This window comes from Theropithecus gelada, chromosome 15 (assembly GCF_003255815.1).
Source record: "Theropithecus gelada isolate Dixy chromosome 15, Tgel_1.0, whole genome shotgun sequence".
NCBI classification, from domain to species: domain Eukaryota; kingdom Metazoa; phylum Chordata; class Mammalia; order Primates; family Cercopithecidae; genus Theropithecus; species Theropithecus gelada.
This window is the reverse complement of record NC_037683.1, coordinates 7664591-7684130: the sequence shown is the minus strand read 5'-3', so window position 1 is coordinate 7684130 and position 19540 is coordinate 7664591. Positions and strand designations below refer to the sequence as shown.

The 19540-nt window shown below is 41.6% G+C and overlaps 1 protein-coding gene across 2 annotated transcripts in view; it reads left to right on the top strand.

Annotated features, from left to right (window-relative positions):
• NUP214 (nucleoporin 214) overlaps positions 1-19540 on the top strand; it is a 112066-nt gene that overhangs the window by 45547 nt on the left and 46979 nt on the right. For both annotated transcript variants that reach the window (XM_025359241.1, XM_025359240.1), the window contains exons 22-25: positions 3924-4187; positions 5340-5501; positions 8344-8443; positions 17926-18001. In XM_025359241.1, the coding sequence (XP_025215026.1) occupies positions 3924-4187; positions 5340-5501; positions 8344-8443; positions 17926-18001 (602 nt within the window). The remainder of the gene's footprint in view (positions 1-3923; positions 4188-5339; positions 5502-8343; positions 8444-17925; positions 18002-19540) is intronic.

Here is a 19540-nt window from a genome sequence, read left to right as displayed (position 1 = left end):
AGCTCAGGAGATCGAGACCATCTGGGTCAACATGGTGAAACCCCATCTCTACTAAAAATACAAAAAAATTAGCTGGGCATGGTGGCACGCAGCTGTAGTCCCAGCTACTTAGGAGGCTGAGGCAGGAGAATCGCTTGAACACGGAAGGTGGAGGTTGCAGTGAGCCAAGATCGCACCACTGCACTCCAGCCTGGCGACAGAGTGAGACTGTCACAAAAAAAAATCCCAAAGTGCTCAGATTACAGGTGTGAGCCACCACACCCGGCCTCTGCTTACATTTAAATTAAATAAAATTGCAAGGCAAGGTGGTGCATGCCTGTAACCCCAGCTGCTTGAGGAGGCTGAGGCAGGAGGATCACTTGAGCCCAGGAGTTCGAGACCAGCCTGGGAAAGGCGCAGTGAGACCCTGTCTCAAATAAATATATAAATTTTAAAAATAAAAGTAACATTTAAAATTTAGTTTTGCAATCCTAGTAGCCACATTTCAGGTGCTCAGTAGGCACATGTGACTAATGGCTACTGTAATGGCAAACACATATAAAGAACATTTCATCATTGCAGATAGTTCTACAATTCAGAGTAGGGGTTGGTAGATTTTTCCATAAGGGGCCAGCTGGAGAATAGTTGAGGTTTGCAGGTGCTGTGGTTTCCACTGCACCTACCTAACTCTGCTGTTGTAATGGAAAAGCAGCCACAGACCATGTGATGAGAGGGGCGTGTCTGTGTGTCAGCAAAACTTTGTATTTCTACAAAGAGACAGCTGGCCTATGGTTGTAGTTTTCTGACCCCTGCTCTAGAATGTTTTGGCATTCTTGGTGTTTTACATTTTCATATTAACATTAAAATTGTCTTGTTAAATTCTACCTCCCTGTACGTAGAGTAGTCAAAACCGTGGAGACAGAACTAGAAACTGCCAGAAGCTGAAGGAGGGAGAATGGGGAGTTACTGTTTCATGGGGATGAAGTTTCAGTTTGGGAAGATGAAAACATTCTGGAGATAGATGGTAGTCACAGTTACACAACATTAGGAATGTATTTATACCATGGAACTGTACACTTTAAAACGGTGACTGTGGTGTCATTTTATATTTTACCACAATAAAAAAAAAAAAAAAAAAGAGGGGAGGCAGGAGAATCGCTTGAACCCGGGAGGCAGAGGTCGCAGTGAGCCGAGATCATGCCATTGCACTCCAGCTTGGGCAACAAGAGCAAAACTCCGTCTCAAAAAAGAAAAAAAGTTTCGGGGGAGGAATTTTGCCTTCCTCAGCCTTCAAAGGAAAGTTGAGATTTTGACTGGAATTTTATTGAGTCTGTAGATCTACCTGAGAATTGGCATATGTGCAGTAGTGAACTCTTAGTTCCTGAACTGGGTACATATTTGTGTATTTGGGTGTTCTTTAATTTCTCTTAATGTTTTCTGCATGGGAGATGTGCACATCTTTTGTTAGATTGCTAAAAATTTGATGCTCTTATAATGGTAGATTTTTTTCCCCTTAAATTTTATTATGTTGGATGTAGTATAGAGAAATACAGTTGATTTATGTATATTTACTTACACCCAACAACCTGGCAGAACTCATTTATTCTAACATGTCTGTAGCTGTTTCTTGGCTTTGTAACTATGGAAACAATGATATCCTCCATGGATACTAATGGTGATGTTTCTGCCTTTCCAGTCCTATTATTATTATTATTGTTTTACCTTGCTTCACTGGCTGGAACCTCCAGTGCAGCATAAAAGTGTCGTGTAGCTTATCCTTGATCTCAAAAGGAGCACTTTCTATAGTTCATCTTAAGATGTGAGGTTTGCTGCATCTACTGAGATGATCATATGATTTCTATCCTTTTGTCTCCCCACCCTCCCTGCCCCCAGTCATGTAGCTTTCTGTCTTTCCTTACCCAAACTAGAGTGTAAACAGAATAAGATTCTTTAAATTTCAGTGGGACCCTCTTTCTGATGCAGGCAGTTAGCTGCATCCTTGATCACAGCAGAGAGCAGCACCCATTAATGGTGGAGGCAGCAACGTCGGCATAGTGAGCAGTCCATGCTCCACGCTTCTGTGAGCGAGCATGCCCGTTGCATCCTTCAGTTGATGGGCTCCCTCCACCAAAGGCAGGAAATTGCCTCAGAAAGGTGAGGGAAGGAACTAAGAGTACCCCATGTTACATAGGACCTTGGAGGTTACATAGTTAATCCAGTGTCTCTCTGTCTAGTTCTTGAAGGTGATGTGATTATTTGAGTCATCTTTTATTGTTACTATCAGGAACTACAATAGGATTTTAGAGAAATTATGGAGAGCAATTAGGCCCAAGAGAACATGGGTTTGTATTAGTTTCCTATGGATGCCATAACAAATTATCACAAACTTAGTGGCTTAAAACGGTACCTAGTTGTTATCTCACAGGAAGATTTTCTATGATGATGGAAATGTTCTGTATCTTTGCTGTCCAGCAGGGTAGCTACTAGCCACATGTGGCTATAGAGTACATGAAATGTGGCTAGTGCAATTGAGAAACTGATTTTTCATTAATTTGCTTTTAATTACTTTAAATTTAAATAACCATATATGGCTACTGGCTACCAAATTGGATAAGACAGCCGTAGCACATAGCATTGGTTTTTAGTGGCGTTTGCTATGTTATACTTACATTATGACAATAAAATCTTGCAGAGCCATGTGCACATAGGACACAAAAGTCAATAAATATTTGCAGAGCCATTTTAAATAACTTGGAGAGGGAAGAAAAAGGGCTAGATTATTTTGTTTGGTTTTTGTTTTTTCCAATATATAGGAAGTATTTACTTGCATTCTGAAATTTATGATAGAAAGTAACATGACATAAAGCCTTACTCTTCATAGTCTAAACAGAAGGCCAGGATTCAGTTCAGTTCAATTCTGTTTTCTCTTTTGGGTTTTTGTTGTTGTTGTTGTTTGAGAAGGGGTCTCACTCTGTCACCCAGGCTGCAGTGCAGTGGCACAATCTGGGCTCACTACAACCTTTGCTCCCAGGTTCAAGCGATTCTCCTACCTCAGCCTCCTGAGTAGCTGGGAGTACAGGTGTGCGCCACCACGCCCTGCTGATTTTTGTATTTTTTAGTAGAGATGGGGTTTCACCATAATTGCCAGGCTGGTCTCGAACTCCTGACCTAGTAATCTGCCCACCTTGGCCTCCCGAAGTGCTGGGATTACAGGCGTGAGCCACTATGCCCAGCCATTTTTTTTCTTTCTTTCTTTCTTTTTTTTTTTTTGAGACAGGGTTTCACTCTGTTGCCCTATTTTTTGTAGAGACAGGGTCTCACTATGTTGCTTAAGCTGGTCTTGAACTCCTGGCTTCAAGCAGTCCTCCTGCCTCAGTCTCCCAAAGTGCTGCGATTATAGGCCTGAGCCACTGCACCAAATCTCTTGTATATTTTTTTGAAACCTAATTGTCTAAATCAGAAGAATCATTAGATTTATCTGGAAATGTTCCAGACACTCAGGACTGAGGACATTCTGTCTATTCCCTTTTGCTTTGGACCTGTTCTTAGAAGCTTATCATTGGAAGGTGACAGTAATGGTGTGATTGTTCACCCCGCCATGGAAACTTGCCTGTTAAATTTCTAGTATATTATTATTATACTAGTGAGGGCTCCAGGTCTTCTACTTTGACACCAGCATTAATTCTGTCTCTTATGTTTTCACATTCTTTTATTTAACAGCCCCAAGATGTTCTCGTTCACACAGCTCAGTTTCTCAAATTCCCGTCTGAGCAAAAACCCAAAACCATTTTTGTTCACATTTGGCAATACCTGCTCCCACTTAAAATAAGTAATAATTAAATCATTTTACAAGTTGAAGTTTTGTTTTATCAACATTGAAAATTACTTAGCTTTTGGGCTTGCTTTGAGTTGTCTAAATTGTGTTTTGTTTGGGGCTTTTGTAGCCAGCCTGTCTCGATCAGCCTTTCTGTCTCAGAGATATTATGAAGACTTGGATGAAGTCAGCTCAACATCATCTGTCTCCCAGTCTCTGGAGAGTGAAGATGCACGGACATCCTGTAAAGATGAGGAGGCAGTGGTTCAGGCCCCCCGGCATGCCCCCGTGGTTCGCACTCCTTCCATCCAGCCCAGTCTCTTGCCTCATGCAGCACCTTTTGCTAAATCTCACCTGGTTCATGGTTCTTCATCTGGTGTGATGGGAACTTCAGGTAAGTAAACAGTGGGAAAGCAAACTGGTTTTTCCCTGTGATGTTTCTAACTAATGAAGGAATTATAACTGGGTTTTATACTGTCACACCAAAATGGTGGTTGGCTCCAGCCCACCTTTTTTTTTTTTTTTTTTTTTTTGAGATGGAGTCTCGCTCTGTTGCCCAGGCTGGAGTGAAATGGTGGAGTGCAATGGCACAATCTCGGCTCACTGCAGCCTCCACCTCTCGGTTCAAACGATTCTCCTGCCTCACCCCCCTAAGTACATGGGATTACAGGCATGCGCCACCACGCCTGGCTAATTTTTGTATTTTTAGTGGAGTCGGGGTTTCACCATGTTGTGTTGGCTAGGCTGTTCTCAAATTCCTGACCTCAGGTGATCCACCTGCCTTGGCCTCCCAAAGTGCTAGGATTACAGGCATGAGCCACTGCACCTGGCTGCTCAACTCACTTCTGCTAATATTCTAGAAATTAGAAGACTAATTGAAAAGATGTGTGTTCCCCTTGAAAGCAGTTGCTAGGCCATTGTGAGGAAGGAGATGGCTCTCCAAGGTTATGCACTGTAACAGCTTTTCTGCTGAGCCAGCTTGTTTTTTAAAATGGTCTTTTTCAGAAGTAAGTAAAAGGGGGCTGTTTGCTTCAGTTATAAAGCAACATCCTCTCTCGTGTCTTTCAAATCTGGGCTTATTTCAGCCTGAGTTGTGGCATATTCTGCCTCAGAACTCACCAGCTCCAATGCTTGTGGTCAGTATTGGCTCATTGTACTGACTGGTGGTGTGCCCCCACACTTTCAGTGCAGTGTCAGGGCTTTGCATCAAAGTGACTTCCAGCAGAGAAAAATACCGGTGTTAGGTACTAGAATGAAGAGAATTTGTGAGAGGGGATCAGGGAATTGGTCTATGTTGGTATAAAAGTTATATCTCGATCAGTATCAGGAAATGATAATGTAAAGTATCTTAGTAGAGGTGGGTAGGCAAATTGCATGCGGTAACTGAAAGATACAGATGCCAGCCTGTTAATTTACTGGTTCTTTTCTTTGTTAACGCTAATTTTAGCATTTTCCCTGCAGTCCAACGTAAAGAATTTACCAATTTAACCTTTTGTATGTTCCTGTTCTCTCACCCACTCACACTTAATTTTTCTTTTCCTCTTAGTGGCTACATCTGCTAGCAAAATTATTCCTCAAGGGGCCGATAGTACAATGCTTGCCACGAAAACCGTGAAACATGGTGCACCTAGTCCTTCCCACCCCATCTCAGCCCCGCAGGCAGCTGCCGCAGCAGCACTCAGACGGCAGATGGCCAGTCAGGCACCAGGTAAAAGCTGTAGCCCCATACCTGTACAGAGGCTGATTATGACCTGTCTGAGTCACAGACCAGGACAGCAGGTGGCAAGAAACAGTGGGCTCTCTTTGGTGCCCTTCAGAAGAGAAGATTGACGTGACAGCTCACTCGCCTTTGTGGAGAGAGTTCTAAGAAGGCAGAGACTAGGTCTGAAAGTCTGCTTTTAAGGGGAGGGATTAGAACTGCCACATTTAGTTAAGGTGGAAATCAGTGGGGCTTGTTTTTTTTTTTAAACGAAGTTTCTAATCTTACTTTTGAATAATGTCTGCTTAGAGCCCTAAAATTATAACCTTTGAAATTTGATAATCTAATAACATTAGCATCATCTCTTAGCATCTTACAGATTGCAACTAGATTGAATGCAAAATAGCCATTCAAATACCTGTTTTGACTGGGCATAGTGACTCATGCCTGTAATCCCAGCACTTTGGGAGGCTGAGGTGGGAGGATCACTTGAGGCCAGGAGTTTGAGACCACCCTAGGCAACATAGTGAGACCTCATCTCTAAAACGAAACAAACACAAACAAAAAGAATGACCATTTCGGGTTTGAGTAAAGTTCAGAGAGGTGAAGGTTATCCCACCAGTAAGTAGCAGAACCCAGACTCTAACCCTCTGCTCTTTCTCAGTTCAGCATTTTTTCTTCTCCAACTATATCTTGCATGAAGCTTTTTTTTTCTTTTTAGATGGGGTCTAACTATGTTGCCGAGGCTGGAGGGCCTTGGTGTGATCACGGCTCACTGCAGCCTCTGTGATCTCCCGAACCCAGGTCACCTTCCCACCTCAGCCTCCTGGATAGCTAGGATTAGAGGCATGCACCACTACACCAGGCAGATATTTGAAAAATTTTTGTAGAGACGGGATTTCGCCATGTTACCCAAGCTGGTCTCAAACTCCTGGGCTCAAGTGATCCACCCGCCTCTATCTCCCAAAGTGCTGGGATTATAGGCATGAGCCACTGCACCTGACCAAAGCTTTTTTTTTTTTTTAACATTATAAAATTTAACTTTTACAGATGGAAGCTCTAATAAGCCAGTTAGCACTTAACATTTCATCAATGACTTGTCATTATCCCAAACGTTCTACATTAGGATTTTTCAGTCTGCGTAGTTGGTCTCAAGGACTTCAGTTATCACTAGTTATCAGTTTTATAAGCTAGTAGTTCTCAACTAGAGGCTGCCCCCACTTCCCTCTCCTCCTCCCCTGAAACAGTTGGCAGTGTTGCTGGCATTTAGTGGGTAGAGGCCAGGAATGCTGCAAAAAAAAAAAAAAAAGAAATCTTTAAAATGCGTAAGACACCCCCACGACAAAGGGTTATCTAGCCCCAAAATGTCAGTAGTGCCAGGGTCAAGAAACAGATGTAAGCCAAATATTTTTGTTTTAGCTGAGTAGAATTGTTTTTAGATGTATCACTGCTTGGAACACTTATCAATTTATAGTTCTTTTTAAAAGACTTGAAAGACATAATGGTTTGATTTAGGAAAAAAGAACTAACATTAAACAGTGATAAGTCAAAAATTGTAAAGAAAAATTTAAACATTAAAACCTTTGTTAAGACATCTAACATATATATTGAAGAACAAAACAAAGATAACTTTTAAGGTACCTTTGAGCTTTCTAAAAATAGAATTCTTTGATCTCTTTAAATATTACTTGGACCAAGCAGAATCTTGCCGTTGTGCTGAACAGAGCTGAAATCAAGCTGATCCAGTCAATGATTTGTAAAAAGTTAAAATCTGCTAGGATTTAGGATTGTTCCACTCAGCAGGAGGTGGTGTGATCTGCATTATCATGTTGGATGCAAACATTTCTAAGGTATAGGCACCTTTGAATATGAAATATGAAAGATGTGCAGTCGTAGGCAAGATGTTGCATGAAGCTTTTTTTTTCTTTTGAGATAGGGTCTAACTATGTTGCCTAGGCTGGAGGGCAGTGGTGCGATCACGGCTCACTGCAGCCCCCCATGATCTCCCGAACCCAGGTCACCTTCCCACCTCAGCCTCCTGGATAGCTAGGACTACAGGCATGCACCACTACACCAGGTCACTTCTCTGAAAGAGGGAATAGAAGAGAATAAACCACAGGTCTATCATTCTGCTTGTGATACCGCTTTTACCTTGGCCAGTGATGCAGTTAGAAATGATCCACAAGCTTTGCTCAGGCTTCCTTAATTGCTAATTATAGAATGTCATTAAGTCTTTTGGATACAATTTAAAATTATAAGACAAAGTAAAATCTGATAAGATAAGTAGGTGTCAAATATACGCCTCTTAGCCTCTTCCCCCATTATTGTCCAAGCTCCATTTTCCACATTTTATCCATTATGCCTGTCTGTCTCGCTAGGTCATGAGTTTCTTTAGAGAAGAAACTACAGATACATTTTGTATTCTCAGCCCCTAACACAGAGGCTGGCACATAATAAGCCCATGTTAAAGAAAGACAGAGTGAATGAGTGGCAGAAATCCTGAGTCCAGATGCTGTTAATCCTCTAGTTCAAGCTGCGCTTTTCCAGGACAAGCCAGCAGTGTGGCAGGTGTCTCAGCTCTGTTGTAGAAAAGCTGGCCAAAGAATTCTTTTCCCCTACTCTAGGACATTTGATTCGGTTGCAGGCAGCCTTGTTCCATCACCTGTGTTAGTGGAGTAGGCCAGGTGTTCCTTTGAACACAGTGCTGCAGAACTATCTAAAGTAGATTTCCTTCACATGATAAGGCTGTACTCTGCTTGGGCTCATGTCTTGGTTTTTCATTTATATATGACTAGAACTTTTTATCCTTTACTGGAGTTAATATGGTGTTCTCTCTTCTCTGTTTAAATAGCTGTAAGCACTTTGACTGAATCAACGTTGAAGAATGTCCCTCAAGTGGTAAATGTGCAGGAATTGAAGAATAACCCTGCAACCCCTTCTACAGCCATGGGGTATGTTCTGACTGCAGTGTGTTTCAGCCCCTGGCTGCTTCTGTAGTAGCGGTGGACTGCCTGCAGGGAGCAGCAGTGCCACTGTCACAGTCTGGTTTTCCTGCACCGCCTTAGGTTATAAGGGGGGTGACGGCTAAGCCTGCCTACACAATGTGTTTTCAGGAGATTGTCCTTTTTAACTGGCCAGTGACAGTTGCCTCACAAACACTTAAAGTTTGTCTTGATACTGTATGCTCAGTTTCTGTTTGCCACGTGTAAGTCTCTGTGTGGTATACATTAGGTGTGCAGGTTTTTTGTATTTTTTTTTTTTTTTTTTGAGACAGAGTCTCGCTCTGCCGCCCAGGCTGGAGTGCAGTGGCGTGATCTTGGCTCACTACAAGCTCCGCCTCCCGGGTTCATGCCATTCTCCTGCCTCAGCCTCCCGAGTAGCTGGGACTACAGGCGCCCGCCACTTCGCCCAGCTAGTTTTTTTGTATTTTTTAGTAGAGACGGGGTTTCACCGTGTCAGCCAGGATGGTCTCGATCTCCTGACCTCGTGATCCGCCCGTCTCGGCCTCCCAAAGTGCTGGGATTACAGGCTTGAGCCACCGCGCCCGGCCTTGTATTTTGTTTTTTTTAATGCCCTCGGGGTTCCAGAGTTGATGCTTTGGGTCTGATGCAGACTTGATTCTGGAAACTGTAATCTCAAGGGTGATACTCTCCTCCCTCACTTCCCTTCTCTGGGCATTTCTGTTCTTCCCATTTCTTTTGCTTTTGTATAAAAAAGTAGTCTTTTAAAAGACAGCAGCTCTGTTTGGAGACTTTAGCTTCTTTATCATGCCATGTTTGAGGGCTAGATTGTTGCTGGTGGAGCTCACTTGTGTTTTTGGTGGTGGTGGCGGGGTTTTTTTTGTTTTTATTTTTTCTTTTTCTGACAGGGTCTCACTCTGTCACACAGACTGGAGTGCAGTACGATCATGGCTCGCTATAGCCTTAACCTCCTGGGCCCAAGCCGTGCTCCCATATCTGCCTCCCAAGTAGCTGCTGGGACTACAGGCACATGCCACCACATCCAGCTAATTTATTTTTTGTAGAGATGGAGTTTTTGCCGTGTCACCCCAGGCTGGTCTCAAACTTCTGGGCTCCAGTGATCTTCTCACCTCATCCTCGCAAAGTGCTGTGATTGCAGGCAGGAGCCACTGTGCTCAGCCTAGCTCACTGTGCCCAGCCTAGCTCACTTGTCTTTAGTCCTCATCTGTGTTCGGAATTCAGGGTGCTGATTGCCTCCTGCTGCCCTGGGCAGGTTCAGAGAACATGCCTGTGCCCTGCTTTGCCCTGCATATTTTGTAACTGTGATCCCTTTAGACCAACCACCATCCCCTGTGGCAAAGGGAAGAGTTGAGGGACATTTCCTCCCTTGGAACATGGGGATCTTGACTAGTATCAGATTTCAGCGAGTTAGTGTCTGGTACCCACGATTAGTCTAGCAGCAAGAAGGGCAGCCACAGACCCTGTGGTTCTCCACAGCGTGCCCACCCTCTGCCATCCCACAGAGCAGATCTGTCCATGGCTCTGTTTTCCCTCTCTCAAGTGGCCCTGTCTCACTGGTCCGCTGGCCCTTTTTTCCATGCTGTTCTGTTTATCAACACTGCTTGTTTGAGGCATTTTTCATTATCTCAGGGCCATACTAACAGCTGAAAAACAAGCCTTCTCTATTACTATTTTGTAGTGACCTCGGAGCCTTGGTATGCTGTTTAGACCAAGATGGTATTTGTGGTTGTTGCAAACTTTTCAAGGGAAAGAACTATGCGTTAGAGTTTGGGAATTGTAGCCAGATTCCCAGCATAGGGAAGGCAAGGAAAAGCCACTGAAAGGCAGAATGTTACGTAAGATGGGAAAATTCAGCATATGGTACAGGAAGTATTGTCTGGTATTTCCGAGATATATTAGGTGCTAACCATGTATGAGAAGCACCTTTTGGAGATTCCACTTCTCCTTTTCTCAAGCTTCATTTCCCTAAATGGTTCATATGGGCTGATCTTTGATGAAGGCTTTGTTCAAGGAGTAATTTTGAGTCTACTCTTTCTGACAAGAAAAAATCTCAGACGACTTAAGAAATCTTGAAGAAACTTTGTTCCATTCTCCACAGAATTGAACTCTGGTATAATTATTTCATGTGTGTGCCCAGCATGGTGCCTGAAGTGTAGAAGCATTCCTTTTCAATAATCATTTATTCAATAATAGGTATACTCTACTCAAACATAAATTGAAAAGTGAAAATTGGTATTTACTGCCACCCCTCCCCAGGAAAGATTGAGACAATATGTTCATTGTAAAATGACTTGCTTTCAGATTCTTTTATGTTTTATTTTTAAAATTATTTTCAACCAGCTCTCATGGAACAGATTCTTTTAAACAGTTTCCTAAGTGTATTTTAAGTATTTAATTTTGCAGTTAGCTTTTTCTCAATGATATCTTACAGAAAATTTATCGTAGGCTGAGCTTACATATTTCTGCCATTGGTGTATTTTATGTTCACTGGCCTTATCCATTCAGTTTGTTGGAAGAGTGTTTATCTGGCGCCAACCCACAACTATTCAGATTCCTTTGCAGTGCTCCATTGCTTGGTTCAGCAGATTCTTACACAGCATCTGCTGTGAGCATGATACTGCCCTGGCTACTAGAAATAGGGAAGTTGAGTAAGACATAGCAACCAAGAAGACAGCCAGGAAACTGCCAGTTACACACACACTTATTTTGTGTGCATTCATTCATTTATTCATTCTTTCAACAAATACTTAATGAGCATTTGTTGTATGCCACACACTATTCTTAGGTGCTGGAGATAAACTACCTGTTTTGTTGTTAACAAAATAGACCAAAAAAACTAACAGACTGATGATTGTTTGAAGAGACAAACAATAATCAAAATAAATAAGTAAAATATATAATATATTGGATGGTGATATGGTGTGAGGCAGAAAATTAAAGCAGGGAAAAGGGTTAGAGACTATTGTCTGAACATGGGTTATAATTTTAAATAGGGTGGCCAGGGAAGACCTCCTCGGGAAGGTGACCTTTGAATGAAGAGAGCAAGTCCAGACAGCAGGTCTCATTAATATCTCGGAAGAAAGCTCCAAGCACAGGGCCTGTAGCAGGAGCGTGTCTACAAGTTGAAGAGGGAGCCAGGAGGGACCTCTGGTGACGAGAGTAGAGGAAGCAAGAGGAAGAATGCTGGGGGAGGAGGTCAGGGAAGACTGTTGGTGGACAGTGTCTGTTTGAGTCCCTGCTTTCAGTTCTATTGGGTATATATGTAGGAGTGGAATCGCTGGATCACATAGCTCAAACTGGTTTGCAGAGGTGCCGCACCATTTTTCATTCCCAACAGTAATGTTTGGGGGTTGCAGTTTCTCCACATCCTCACCAACACTCATTATTGACTATCTTTTTTATTATAGCCATCCTAGTGGTGTAAAATGGTATCTCACACTATCGGTGTGAGACAGCATTTCCCTAATGGCATCTTTTCATGTGCTTATTGGCCACTTGTATCTTCTTTGGAGAAATATCTATTTAGCTCCTTTGCCCCTTTTTAAAATTAGGTTGTCTTTTTATTTTTGAGCTATAAGTTTCTCTATATAATCTGTATTCAAGTCTCTCATCAGGCATATGATTTGCAAATATTTTCTCCCATTCTTTGAGTTGTTTTTCACTTTCTTGATGTGTCCTTTGACACAAAAATTTAGTACAGTTTATTTTTTCTCTTGTTTCTTGTGCTTTAGGTGTCACATGTAAGAAACTGTTGCCTAATCCAAGGTCATAAAGATTTTTTTTTTTTTTTTTTGAGACGGAGTCTCGCTCTGTCACCCAGGCTGGAGTGCAGTGGCCGGATCTCTGCTCACTGCAAGCTCCGCCTCCCGGGTTTACGCCATTCTCCTGGCTCAGCCTCCCGAGTAGCTGGGACTACAGGCGCTCGCCACCTCGCCCGGCTAGTTTTTTGTACTTTTTAGTAGAGACGGGGTTTCACCGTGTTAGCCAGGATGGTCTCGATCTCCTGACCTTGTGATCCGCCCGTCTCGGCCTCCCAAAGTGCTAGGATTACAGGCTTGAGCCACCGCGCCCGGCGGTCATAAAGATTTACACCGATGTTTTCTTTGAAGAGTTGTGTGGTTTTAGCTCTTATATCTAGGTGTCTGATCCATTTGGAGTTAATTTTTGTAAATGGTGAGAAGTAGAGATCCAACTTCATTGTTTTGAATGTGGATATCCAGTTGTCCCAGCACTACGACGTATCTTTTCCATCCTTTTATTTCAATTTATTTTGTCTTTATATTTAAAATGGATTTCTTGTAGCACAACAATGTGAATGTACTTAATACCACTGAACTACATGTACAGTTAAAAATGGTTACTTTTAAGATGGCAAATTTTGTTAAGTGTATTTTACCACAAGAAACAAAAATAATTTAAAAAAATAAAATGGATTTCTTATAGACTAGGGGTCCCCAGCCCTGGGCTGCAGACCAATACCAGTCTGTGGCCTCTTAGGAACCGGGCCACGCAGCAGAAGGTGAGCGGCAGGCAAGCGAGCGTTGCCACCTGAGCTCCACCTCCTGTCAGATCAGCGGCAGCTTTGGATTCTCATAGGAACATGAGCCCTATTGTGAATTGCACATGCTAAGGATCTAGATTGCATGCTCCTTATGATAATCTAACAATAAAATATAAAATTATAGCCTGATGATCTGAGGTGAAACAGTTTCATCCTGAAACCATCCCCCTCTGCTGTCCATCTGTGGAAAAACTTGTCTTTCACAAAACTGGTCCCTGGTGCCAAAAAGGTTGGGGACCATGGCTGTAGACAGTATATAGTGGCCCTAGCTTGCTTTTTTAAATCTTGACCATCTATGACTTTTAGTTGGAGTGATTAGATCATTTACCTTAAGTGTAATTATTGACATGTTTGGGTTTAAATCTGTTATATAGCTATTTGTTTCTATTTATCCCATCTGTTTATTGTTCAGTTTTTGTTTTTCTGGCTTCTTTTGGGTTAAATATCTTTATGACTCTATTTTAACTTTTTTGTTGACTTATTGGCTATAACTTGGTGTTATTTAAGGTGCTTATATTAGGGTTTATAGTATACATCCTCAACTTATCACAGACTGTCTTCAAGTGATGTTACATTACTAAAGAATAGTGTAAGAATCTGACAGCAGTATTCTATTTTCTCCCTTCACCACCTTTATGCTATTGTACATTTTACTCCCACTTGTACTATAAACCTCATGATACATTGTTATAAACAGTTGACTATCTTTCCTCCCCACTGCCCCTCAGACGGATTCTTGTTCTGTCGCCAAGGCTGGAGTGCAGTGGTGCGATCTCAGCTCACTGCAACCTCTGCCTCCCGGGTTCAAGTGATTTTCCTGCCTCAGCTGGGATTACAGGCGCCCACCATCACACCCAGCTAATTTTTGTATTTTTGGTAGAGACAGGGTTTCGCCATGTTGGCCAGGCTGGTCTCGGAACTCCTGACCTCAGGTGATCCGCCTGCCTCAGCCTCCCAAAGTGCTGGGATTACAGGCGTGAGGCACCGCAGCCGGCCGACTATCTTTTAAATACATTTAAATAAGAAGAATAATGTTTTCGTGTTTACACATATAGTTATCATTTCCAGGTTCTTCATTCCTATGTCTGGTCCCAGCTTGCCATCTGGAATAATTTTTCTTCTGCTCAAAGGACTTCCTTTAATGTTTCTTGAGGTTCACATCTGAATTCTTTTAGCTTTTGTATGTCTGCAAAAGTCTTTATTTCACCTTTGTTTTTGAAAGATATTTTCACAGGGTAAAGAATTCTAGATTGATAGTTTTTTTTCTTTCACCGATTTAAAGATGTCCCTCTACTTTAAAAATAACTCTAGTAATGACCAGAAACTTGAAAGGAACTTTAATCTTTTTGTTTTTCTTATTACAAATATTTGTTATAGATATAAAAAAGATAGTTAAAAAGAACAAAATTAAAATCACCTTTATTCCCACCACAAATATATGATTGTTATTTACACATTTTTTTATCTTTATTTTATTAAAATGTTTCTTGTTAGAGAAAAATTTGGATGCATGCTGCTTTATAAATTTGTAACCTTTTCAGCTTAATCATGAAATCTAATTATTTACATTTCCCATGTCATTAAAAATTCTTCTTACACTATTCCTTTTTTTTTTTTTTTTTTTTTTGAGACGGGAGTCTCGCTGTGTCGCCCAGGCTGGAGTGCAGTGACGCGATCTCAGCTCACTTCAACCTCCGCCTCTCAGGTTCAAGCGATTCTCCTGCCTCAGCCTCCTGAGTAGCTGGGATTACAGGTATGCACCACCACACCTGGCTAATTTTTGTATTTTTAGTAGAGATGGGGTTTAACCATGTTGGCCTGGCTGGTTTCGAATTCCTGACCTCAGATGATCCACCCACCTCCGCCTCCGAAAGTGCTGGGATTACAGGTGTGAGACACAGCACCCGGCCTCTTTTTTTTTTTTTTTTTTTTGAGATGGAGTCTCGCTCTGTCACTCAGGCTGGAGTGCAGTGGCACAATCTTGGCTCACTGCAACCTCTGCCTCCTGGGTTCAAGCAGTTCTCATGCCTCAGCCTCCCAAGTAGCTGGGACTACAGGTGCCTGCTGCCACACCTGGCTAATTTTTCTGTATTTTTAGTAGAGACGGAGTTTCACCTTTTTGGCCAGTCTGGTCTCGAACTCCTGACCTCAAGTGATCCACCCACCTCGGCCACCCAAAGTGCTGGGATTGCAGGCATGAGCCATTGCGCCTGGCCTGTTTTTTCGTATTTAATGTGGGTTTTTTCAAAGCTGTAATGTAGTTGCGTCTTACATTATTTAAGTTACTTAGCATCTAAACATTCATGCAGGAAATACAATTTGCTTTAACAAACTTTTGGATACTATTTTAAAGAATGTGTCTATGAAGACATTAAATTTACCAATGGAGAAAATAGTTGGCAGTTATATTTCCATCGACAGATGTCAAAAACTCCCAAGAATTGAATATGGAGTGTTTGTTTTCAGTATCTTCTATCATTTTCATTCTTTTTTCCTGTTGATTTCTTTGTTTCTTCAGTTACTCTTGATAAGTTCCACTCTCTCATACATGAGTATATATGAAAAGATACATGTAATAGTGATTAAGATTTACCAAAATAAAATATAATCAGGTCTCTCTTTTTTTATGCTTTTTAAAATCCTGAAATAAGTTACACGGAGTTGAGGCTTTTCACAACAATGGGATGAGTATTTACCTTGTTGAAGTTCATTAAAGTTGAAGGGACCAATAGCAAAGGTCCTAGGTGACATTTTAATGCTTCACAACCCAACTTTATTATTGTGTGTAGAGTACACATCCATAGAACATGTGTGCATTTGTCTGCCTGTGTTGGCATGTAGTGCTGGTAATGTGTGGCCGAAATCAGAAAAAATGACTTTTCTGTGTTTTATTTTTCTCCAAGAACCCAAGTTTCCAAATTCTTAGTGACCTGTGCCTCTGTCCCTCATTTCTGAAGCAGGAGCTTTAGTGTTGCAGGAAACGTCAATGTCGTTTGTAGACCTCCTCAGTAAAGAGATGTCTCTTTGGGGCTCTGTTACGGCACCATTTTCTTCTTATAGTCCTCTGATTTTGCTTTTCATGTGTAGAACAAAGAATATCGAGATGAATTTCTAGTATTTTTCAGCTCCATATTGCTAAAAAGTAGAATAAAGTCATCTAAAATATGGGTACTTCTGAATTTGGCTTTTCTATCCCTTGATCATTTCTGGCTATTGATTTCCATTGCTTTGGTTCATGATCATGCACAAACGGTTGAACATATTTGTTTGAGAGTATACTGTTTTTTTCTGTTTGCTGTCTTGGATCTTGATAGAGATTTCTTGGATCTGATTTGTTAGTTGGTTTACTGGCTGATTGCACTGAACAGCATTTCTCTGCAGGGGTGTCACATGGTGTGTAGGTATTGTGAATCCTAATTTTGTGTATTTGGGGATTTAGGATACCCAGGAGATACATAGCATTATCACAAGTAAATAGAACAATAATTACACTCAGTCTTATTTGTGCATAATTTACTATCATGTCACAACTGAATTTTGGCTATAAAAAAATTTCTAAAATTTGGATAAATTGCTGCTTTTATTTTTATTTCTGATTTGTTTGTCTTTGAGAAAGCATACAAGAGTTTCCTTTCCCTTGTGATCCTTGTGAGCTCCAGCCTCTTCTCTAGGCAAGTCTCCTGTGTCTGCCCAGGTATTGCTCAGGGCCCAGCAGTCTCACTCACACATTCTTTTCCTCTGGTATAGATTCGGCAGAGGTGAGGGGGGAACGCTGTACCTATATTGCCTGGTTGGTAAACTATCTCAGGGGAACAGGGATGTGTTTCTCCAGAGAGATGCATATTTATGGCTGCTCCTGGCTTCAGCAGAAGCATGAAACGGGTTTTGTTTCATTGAAAATAAGTTCGTTTTTTCCTTCTCTCTAAATCAAAGTCTGTTTAGGAAGGTTCCCGTGTTTTTCCAGTGGAGAATCTCAGTGTGCTTGTAAGGTTTTTTAAGTTTGATAATTTTCTTCTGTAAGGCACTGACCTTTTATCTTCTAAGTTAATTTTTTGATGGAAAATATGAATCCTCCCTAAATCTAGGGGAGTTCTGAAAAATAACCAAGTCCTGCAACTACTGCTATATATACCAGTCAGAGTAGCGCTGGGCTGACAACAGATAAAGTGATTGAAAAAATTACCCCTAGGAGCTAAGAACTTTTGTGTATGTTTGCACTAACAGGTAGTTTTCCCTTATGTGAACACTAGTTATTGAAATAACAGTTCCTCACATACAGTATTCACCTACTTCAGAGTTAACAAAAGGTGATGAGAGCTCTTTCTGTGAATAGGGGTATACTTTTCATGCTGTAGCAAAGACACAGGTTGGGAATGTAACAGTGGTACATTTGAATCCCTTGAATGCTGACCTGGTGAGCCCTGGGGATAGCTGCTGTGAGAAGCTAAGATCTCTTTAGATAGTACCTTTGGGGTAGCAGCGAATTGGATGCATAGGTAGCAGTGAGAATGCTTCCCATAGAGCCGGCTTGGGTTAGAGAATCAGGAATTCCTCATGTGGTCTACAGTACGGGGAAGGGCCAGGGAGGAGGAGGGCTTATACTCTGGATAACAAAAAGATCAAGTTCTGAATGGTTACTAATTTTTTTCTTAGAATTGCAGAAAGGAAATGAGTTTTAAGGCCACTGTTTTGCCTTTCATGCTAAAAACCCAAAGTTCATTTTTAAAATTTATTCTTCAAAAAAATGTCAAATCAGTTGGATTGGGGTCCCACACAGCTGTATCCTACCCAAAACTGGTATCGTATATTGGACAGAAGGTTGGCTTGAGAATGAATGTGATTTTTACCTAGTCATGCCTTTCTCTGAGTATATGCTTTGTGTGTTTTTCAGTTCTTCAGTGCCCTACTCCACAGCCAAAACACCTCACCCAGTGTTGACCCCAGTGGCCGCTAACCAAGCCAAGCAGGTAACTTACTGATTTTTACCTTTTTTTTTTTTTTTTGACACGGAGTCTCGCTCTGTCGCCCAGGCTGGAGTGCGGTGGTGTGATCTTGGCTCACCACAACCTCTGCCTCCCTGGCTTAAGTGATTCTAGTGGCTCAGCCTTCTGAGTAGCTGGGATTACAGGCACCCACCACCACGCCCAGCCAATTTTTGTATTTTTGGTAGAGAGGGGTATCACCACGTTGGCCAGGCTAGTCTCTAACTCCTGACTTCAGGTGATCCATCTGCCTCGGCCTCCGAAAGTGCTGGGATTACAGGTGTGAGCCACCGTACTCAGCCTGAGTTTTACTTTTAACATTCATGCTGCGTCTGCCTTTGTAAGTGAAGACCGTACTGTTTTTAAGTCTTGACTTTGTTTAAATGAACTGTAAGTCTGATAAAGGCCCATAATCCTTTCCCTACAATTTATGCCAGTCTTAACCTGGCTGTTAATCAGAATAGGTCAGTCAGAACCTGATATTGTCTTCATAGGCCATTTAACATTCTGCACCTAGTAGTTTGGGGTCATAATTCTAATACCATACATTTTTATATGAGGTATTTTGCTTTGCAGTTTACTTTCACATTATCTCAGTTAATCCATACAACAACCATGTACAGTGGGAGGATAGGTGTTTAGATATATCTCACTGGTGACACAGCCTAGGATTGAGTGACTAACGCAAACTCTCATGATTAGTAAATGGTGGAACCAGAGCTGGGTCCCAAGACTTCTGACTTCCTCCTGTCCATTGCTTGTTTCATTACTCAGTTTATAGTACCAGTGTCTGGGGTGTAGGTTATCTGGTTTTCTCCTGCAATCCCTGTTTGTCAGAGTTTACATATTTTTAGTGATATTATGTCTAGCTTGTCTAGCTTGAAGCTTTTGCCTGATAAACATTGTCCCTTAGAAAAATCGGTGATATTGCAAACAGTTAAACAATCCAGAAAAAAGTGATAGGGGATGGTTAGAAGGTCAGTCAGGCTAGTGCTGAAACTCTTCCTAGGAAATTCTGGTTTCTCTGCTACTCTTACGTCTGTCTCTGATTATGAGTAGTTATGAGTGTTAGGGATCAGAATTTGAGACTGGATATCAGAGCTTGCCTATTGTAAGTTCTCAAACTTGCCTCTGTTCCTTAGTTTACCATAACTTAAAATGGCATTTAAGCATTTAGCATTTGATCTTTCTTCTGGAGGTATTTGTGTTCACCATGGAAAACACATGATAAGGCATAAATCATGATGAGTGAAGGAACATTGACTGGAGATGGATAAGTCAAACAGTTTTGCTTTTAACCTTATTGTACATGCTTTGAGAGCTAGAACAATTTTATTCATTTACTCCTTCGTTAATTTGTCTACCTAATATTCAAGTGCTTTTGATGTGCTAAGCACTGTGCTAGGCACTGGGAAGATAGCCGTGAACTAGGCCAGTGTGACTGCCTTCTTGGAGCTTGCAGAGTATTTCTGTTTTCATACTTTATTTATTTATTTAGAGACGGAGGCTCGCTCTGTCACCCAG